The sequence below is a fragment of the Propithecus coquereli genome, unplaced genomic scaffold (genome assembly GCF_000956105.1).
Source record: "Propithecus coquereli isolate 6110/MARCELLA unplaced genomic scaffold, Pcoq_1.0 Scaffold27, whole genome shotgun sequence".
Taxonomy (NCBI): Eukaryota; Metazoa; Chordata; class Mammalia; order Primates; family Indriidae; genus Propithecus; species Propithecus coquereli.
The window spans coordinates 6,519,416-6,526,138 of record NW_012148285.1 but is presented as its reverse complement, the minus strand read 5'-3'; the positions used below and the strand labels follow the sequence as shown (position 1 = coordinate 6,526,138).

General features: G+C 44.1%; 1 protein-coding gene across 1 annotated transcript in view; it reads right to left on the bottom strand.

The window, feature by feature from the left end:
* The window catches only part of PMM2 (phosphomannomutase 2), a 26,234-nt gene that overhangs the window by 15,243 nt on the left and 4,268 nt on the right, over positions 1 to 6,723 (bottom strand). Inside the window, exons 2-4 of the mRNA XM_012647665.1 lie at positions 6,046 to 6,157; positions 3,827 to 3,903; positions 3,203 to 3,294 (exon numbers count right to left, since the gene is read on the bottom strand). Of these exons, the coding sequence (XP_012503119.1) occupies positions 3,203 to 3,294; positions 3,827 to 3,903; positions 6,046 to 6,157 (281 nt within the window). The remainder of the gene's footprint in view (positions 1 to 3,202; positions 3,295 to 3,826; positions 3,904 to 6,045; positions 6,158 to 6,723) is intronic.

The following is a 6,723-nucleotide window of genomic DNA, read 5'->3' as shown; positions in this document are numbered from 1 at the left end:
GAGGCAGAAGGATCGCTTGAGCCGAGGAGTTTGAGGTTGCTGTGAGCTAGGCTGACACCATGGCACTCTAGCCCAGGCAACAGAGTGAGACTCCCTCTCAAAGAAAAAAAAAGAAAATATATGCACTAGACTCCGATTTTGCTAGTGAAGTCTTGAACAGACCGATTGTACCAAGCAAACCTACACAGAAAAAAGTCCAATGAGCCTCAATAATAACTGAGGAAATTTAATTTAACCAGTGGCAGACTGCTCCTAAATGATTTGATCACAGAAAAGGAGAACAGCCTAATATTATTTTACTTTGAATGAAAATGTTTAAAAACTGTTTTTTCCCACGTTTCCAGTTTGAATCTCAAAACAGTTTCTTAAAAACTGAGATAACCTGTAAGCTAGACAATCATTCTGGTAGATGAAATGTAAGCGTTTTGTGACAACTTATGCAGTATAAAATATCTTCCAGCCCAAGCGTTGATGCCTGGGAACCCTACAAAAACATTTTCCCTGGTCTCTTTCTGCTATTTTAATCACTCAGCCCTGATCTCCACCAGCAGGCACTGTAAATACTGGGAGTTCACATGCCAAGTGCAGGCCGAAGACCTGGTTCAAGGTCAGCGTGGCCTCTCACGAGGCTGCTGGGCTCTGGGCATCTCTCCAACCCTGTTTATTCACCGACAGAAGAAAGGCTAATGGCACTTGCTCTGGTCACCTCTGAAGGGCCCTGTGAAAATCAAATGTACCAGTTTACGTGAAGGTACTTTGTAAACCGGAAGGCAATAAATACTCATCAAGTAAGGTAAAAACAAAATCCCAATCAGCTGGATCCTTTCCCCTGCTGTGCACAACTTGTAGGGAAGGAGGCAAATGATTTAACAAAATATGCTCGCCTAAAAAACTTTTTCAAAAATCCGATGTCCAGGTTGTCCTCGAGTTGGCAGAGATCCAGGCCTGTCCTACATGTGAGGTGACCATACCCAGGGTGACCCCAGGGTTATGGGTCAGAAAAAGAGCTCATTCCCAAGGCATGGGGGAAAGCTAATGCATTAGAAAGCTTCTCAAAAATAAGGATTAGGGTGCTTTATCAGTTCCTCCCTGAAGACGTGGGCTCTGAAGTCTGACTGCACTTGCCTGACCTACGTGGGGCGTGTGGTTAGTACTGGCGTAAACGTGGACAGCGCTGCTCAAGGCTGGTCCTAGTTCTGCCTCCTGGACTCGCTGGGTGTCTTATACTATTCTGGAATTACAGCTCTGCACGTCCCTCTCCTTCACTAGATACTCTCTGAGGACAGGTTATGCCTTGTCTTGTCTTTTTTTCCCCTTATTCTTGCCCCTACCTTTTTTATTTTTTTTCGGAGACAGGGTCTCACCCTGTCACCTGGGAAGAGTGCAGTGGTGTCATCACAGCTCACGGCACCTCACACTCCCGGGCTCAAGCGATCCTCCTGCCTCAGCCTCCCGAGCAGCTGGGACTACAGGTGCACACCCCCGTGTCTAGGTAATTTTCCTGTTTTTTTTTTGTAGAGACGGGGTCTCACTCATGCTCAGGCTGGTCTGAAACTTCTGGCCTCAAGTGATCCTCCCACCTCAGCTTTCAAAAGTGCCAGGATTACAGGTGTGAGCCACTGCACCTGGCCTCTTATCCTCACTTAAGGTTTACTTCAGAGATGGAATGGACCTGGGATGTATGTATATTTTAACTTGTTACTAAGAGAATTTCTAACATGCACAAAGGTAAACAATAGGATAAGGACCCCTCATGCGCCCATCACCCATCTGCAACAACGACCAGCTCTGGGTCCAGCCGGCCCACCCAGGCCCCTCCCGGGCACAGGGAAGCTCCTGCGCTCTGACTGGAGGTGCTAAGCAGCAGGCACTGGTTTTATGGGCACTAACAATCTGAAGCAGCCTCTGAAGTGCCGCATGCCCTGAAATTCAACTGCCATTTAAAAGATGTTTCTCACCCTGGTGATGAAGGTGTTACATAAGTGTTGAAACCTGGGGGAAAAAATGAGAAGTACTTCAAAGAAATCACCTGTAAGCTCACCACGAAAATACAGCTCCTATTAGCATTTGGGTCCATTTCCTGCCAATCTTTTTACCGTGGGCATTATGTACATTATTATTATTTAAATGGGAATTGAGATAGTCAAAGTACCCAGAGCAGGAGGTAGGTTCCCAAATCGAATGCCTACAGAGGTCAGAAGATGAGAGTAGCAGCCTGTGAAAAGCTGCAACACATGCCCATAGGTGCCTGGGGGCTGCGGCTCAGGTGACAGCTGGCACATGGCAGTGGGGACCCAGAGTAGCCAGGTCTTCAGATTTGCCAACAGAAGCCGGAAGTCCAGATGTTTTAAAACGTGAAATCGGACTTTTAAATGATGGCAATTAATTCAGATTTTATTTAACACTGCAGGCCAACCAGATTTGGCTTTGTGTGGATGTGTCCTGGGGACTTCCAGTTTGAGACTTCCAGGTCTGGGGTTTCTGTGGCTTTTTTCACATGTCGTTTCATAGCTGTTTCCTCTCACTGACAACCTCTGAAGGCAGACGGTTTCCAACGGCTGTATAAATTTCCATCCTGGGGACATGCCATCATTTACGCCATCACTCTTATACCGCTGGCTTTACAGACTGTTTCCAATTACTCCTTACCGAATGCTGGGCTTCAGATTTAAATTAGCTGGCCCTTGAAGGCTACCAAACCTTGCAGTGAACCAGCACCCTCAGGGCAGTGAGTGAAAATGTGGATTTCCAAGTTTTGCTCTCACACTTTCTGAATCAGAACAGTCAGGGGACAGGCTAACGATCAGTATTTTTTTTAAAGCTCTTTAGGTGACTCTCACGCAGGCTGGAGCACAGTGGCGTGATCGCAGCTCACTGCAACCTTGAACTCCTGGGCTCAAGTGATCCTCCCACCACAGCCTCCTGAGTAGCTGGGAATACAGGTATGTACCACCATGCCTAGCAAAATTTTTTTTTCGTAGAGATGGGGTCTTGCTATGTTGCCTAAGGCGATCTGAAAATCCTGGCCTCAAGTGATCCTCCTGACTCAGCCTCCCAAAGTGCTGGGACTACAGGCATGAGTCACCATGCCTGGCCTAGGTGATTCTTATAAATCAGTCAGATTTGGAGACTACCCACATGAACCCACCAAATGACATTACTCCACATTCCAGCAGAGCTTCTTAGCTAAAAGCAAACTCACCTCTTCTTCGGGAGTTTAATTTTTGCAATGTAGCTGAGACAGTAGTTGATTAAATCTTGGATTAGGGCCTCACCCAGGTGACCTTGAATATTCTAGATAAAGAAAATACTGGAGTTATTTGATTCAGCAGGAGGCATTTTCAAAACCGCTTTATTGCAAGCCCAGGTCTTCAGCCACTATTGTTCGGAAGTCACTAGGCTGATGTAGCAGTGATGGTGACATGCCCCACTGCTTTTTTAATTCTTTCTTTTTTCTCTGGTTGAAAACATTAAGCAAACCAGAAAGGCTTTAGTCAAAAGCATTTTCTGCTTCATTAATCAAGATTTTTGTATTCGTTATTTTTGAAACGCTTCCTGGAAGGCCCAAAGAGTTTATTGCTGCTGCACTGACAAAAAATATATTTGTTCCACTTCAGCTTTCTCTCATGTGCGAACAGAATGATCTTACTACTACTAAGAGCTACATAGTACCTCTTAAAAATGCGTATAGTGAGGCAGCCTGTCCTAGTTTGTGTTATAATAGAAACATTAAATTTATATATCTTTAATAAATTATGAAAATTTAGTTATCAATTTAGAATATGTAATGGTCACATGGTTCAAAGTTCAAACCTTAAGAACCTACCTGTTTACACATGAGTTTCCCATCTTTGTATGCTACCAAGCCATTTTCTGGAAACACATAATCATATTTTTCAATCACTACAATCAAAACAAAAGAAGATTTAGATTGCAATGAATCAAAATCTGTGTTTCTACTCCTTTTTTTTTCCTGCAGAGACAGGGTCTTCCTATGTTGCCCAGACTGGTCTCCAACTCCTGGCCTCAACCAATCCTCCCACATGGGCTTCCCAAAGTGCTGGGATTACAAGCATGAGTCATTGCGCCCAGCCCTCTGTTTCTACTTCTTGATAATACTTACCACCAATAAAACTGCTAAACTCTGGTAAGGACTGTGAAAGACTATCTTATCTTAATGGATAGGGAGAGGAACAAATCTCATTATTGAAAAAAAAAAAGGCTCTTTTGGTTACAAATTTAAATGCTGATGATGGGGCTAAATATAAGAGACTTGGTGATGGGTTATTTTGTGCCCCTGACTTCAGCCTGCCTGTCTGTAAAGGAAGATGCTGGCCTGTATTGGCTCCCAAACCCCACTGTGAACCAGCAGCCCCAGGGCAGTGAGTGAAAATGCAGATTTCCAAGCTCTATTCTTAGGCTTTCGGGATCAGAATCACCAGGGACAGGCTAAAAACCAGATTATTTCCTTAAAAAAAAGTTCTTCAGGTGATTCATATCATCACTCAAATTTGGAGACGACCCACATAAACCTTAATGAAGGGATCCTCAAACTTTAGGCAACTGTTGAAAGGCAGATAGCCCTATGTGTTGGGTAGGGCCCCCGTCTGTTTTTAATAAGCTTCCCCCAGATGATTCTGATACAGGTGGGCCTTCAGCTTTCTTCTAGCTTGTGAATGTTTTGATTCTGTTGTTGCACACTCTCTGGAAGGTACAGACTATGCTACTCTGACAAAAACCTTCTCTGCGCATGTGGTTAAATATATGACTAGAGGAAGAAAGGGCAATCATGGCCAGGTAATAGGATTTCTGGGGCTTAATGTGCCCCATTATGTTGTTTATAGCATTTCTAAGAAGAACACTTACAAGGAAAATTAAGTGTAAGTGGAACAGAGAATTTCAAAAGGATTACATAAATTACTCTTCCAGTAATCGTGATCCAATAAATACAGTCTACACAGATTTGTACCGTAAGATATTACTTCTAGAACAGTAGTTCTCAAATAGGGGTGATTTTGTTCCCAGAGGACATGTGGCAATGTCTGGAGACAGTTTTGGTTGTCACCACTGAGTGTGTGAGTACACTGCTGGCATCTAGTGGATAAAGGTAAAGGATGGTGCTAATTGCCCTACAATGCCCAGGACAGCCGGCATAACAGAATTACCTGGTCCAAAATGTCAGTGGCACAGAGGTTGAGAAATCTTGCTCTAGAGGAGCTGGTTCCAAGATGTGAAGACTCTTGGGGAAATGGGGGTGGAAAGATCAATTCATCCATCTCCCCACCTACTTTTTCTTATAGGCCAGGCACCCTCGAGGCCCTGGGGCTATGGAGATGAATAACCCTACTCCTGGTCTTTTAAGACAAACACATAACCAGACAGTTTTTAACAATAACAGAGTGCTACATCAGTAGGGTCGTGTACTAGAATCTCTTGGAGGCACTTGCTAAAATTCGATTTCCAGGCCCCACAGACCTATCAAATCAGAATCTCCAGTGGGGTCAGTAAGACTTCCCAGCTTCCCAGGGTCCTGTGCTGGAGACTGGTTCAGTGTGGGGGAGAAGCCTGGGTGAGTCACGATCAGGGAACTCTGGGAGGCAGTGTTAGGGCAACAGGAAGGAGGCACCCGGAGGGCACCTCCACTCCTGGATGAGAAGGACTGTCAGGACATGGGGCCTGAGCTGAGGCTAGAAGGGCAGTGAATGGGGACAAGAAGTGTTCCAGGCAGAGAGATTACTGTGTGTAAGATGTGGACACTCACCTTTCTAGGTAAATCTACCCACACATCTGAGTACCAAGTGCTCCATCAGGAACTCCAGAAATTTACAGGATTAATAGCAGAGGAACTGGGAACGAGCATACGTGGGATTAAAAAAAAAAAAAAAAAAGGCAGAGGAAAAATAAAGGCAGAGAAAATGTTTCCCCAAAGACAGAAGCAGACAGAATGGAAGTTTCAGGGCTGCTTATGATACTTGGCTACAGGCCCCCATATTCTCATAAGACGTTAATCTTTTACCAAAATGTGATCAGCAACATATCACTTACCGTCATTTCCCAGCTGCTCCTGCACTTTCTCAAAGTCTGACCCGCCTACCACTCCGATTTTGATCTTCTGCCTCAAGTTTTGTAGAAAGCCATCCATTTCTTTGGTAATTTTCTACATTTCAAGAAGGAAAACACAACAGTCATGAGCCACAAAATAATCAGGGGACTAAAACTGCAAGAGTAATGCCAGCCTTATTTTCATACTCGTCAATTCAGTTACTAGGTCTGTAGATAAGTTCAAATAGGTCTTATTTTTGAAACATAAATGGAATCATTCTATGTCTTGTGTAGAGACTTGCTTTTTCAGCACTATATTGTGGTGATCTTTTCATGCCAACACAAAAATCTAGCTCATTCCTTTTAAATGCTACACTGTATTCCATTTGTGGATTTAAGTTGTTGATCTTCAAATAACGAGATTAATGAGGAAATTCAGAACTGATTATAATTATATAAAAAATGCGTAAGAGTAGCCTGAGCAACATAGCCAGACCCCACTTCTACAGAAAATTTTAAAATTAGCCAGGTGTGGTGGCACCTGCCTGTTGTCCCAGCTACTCCGGAGGCTGAGGCAGGAGGATTGCCTGAGCCCAGGAGTTAGAGGTTGCAGTGAGCTATGATTGTATCACTGTACTCTAGCCCAGGCAACAGAGCGAGACCCTGTCTTAAAAAAAAAAA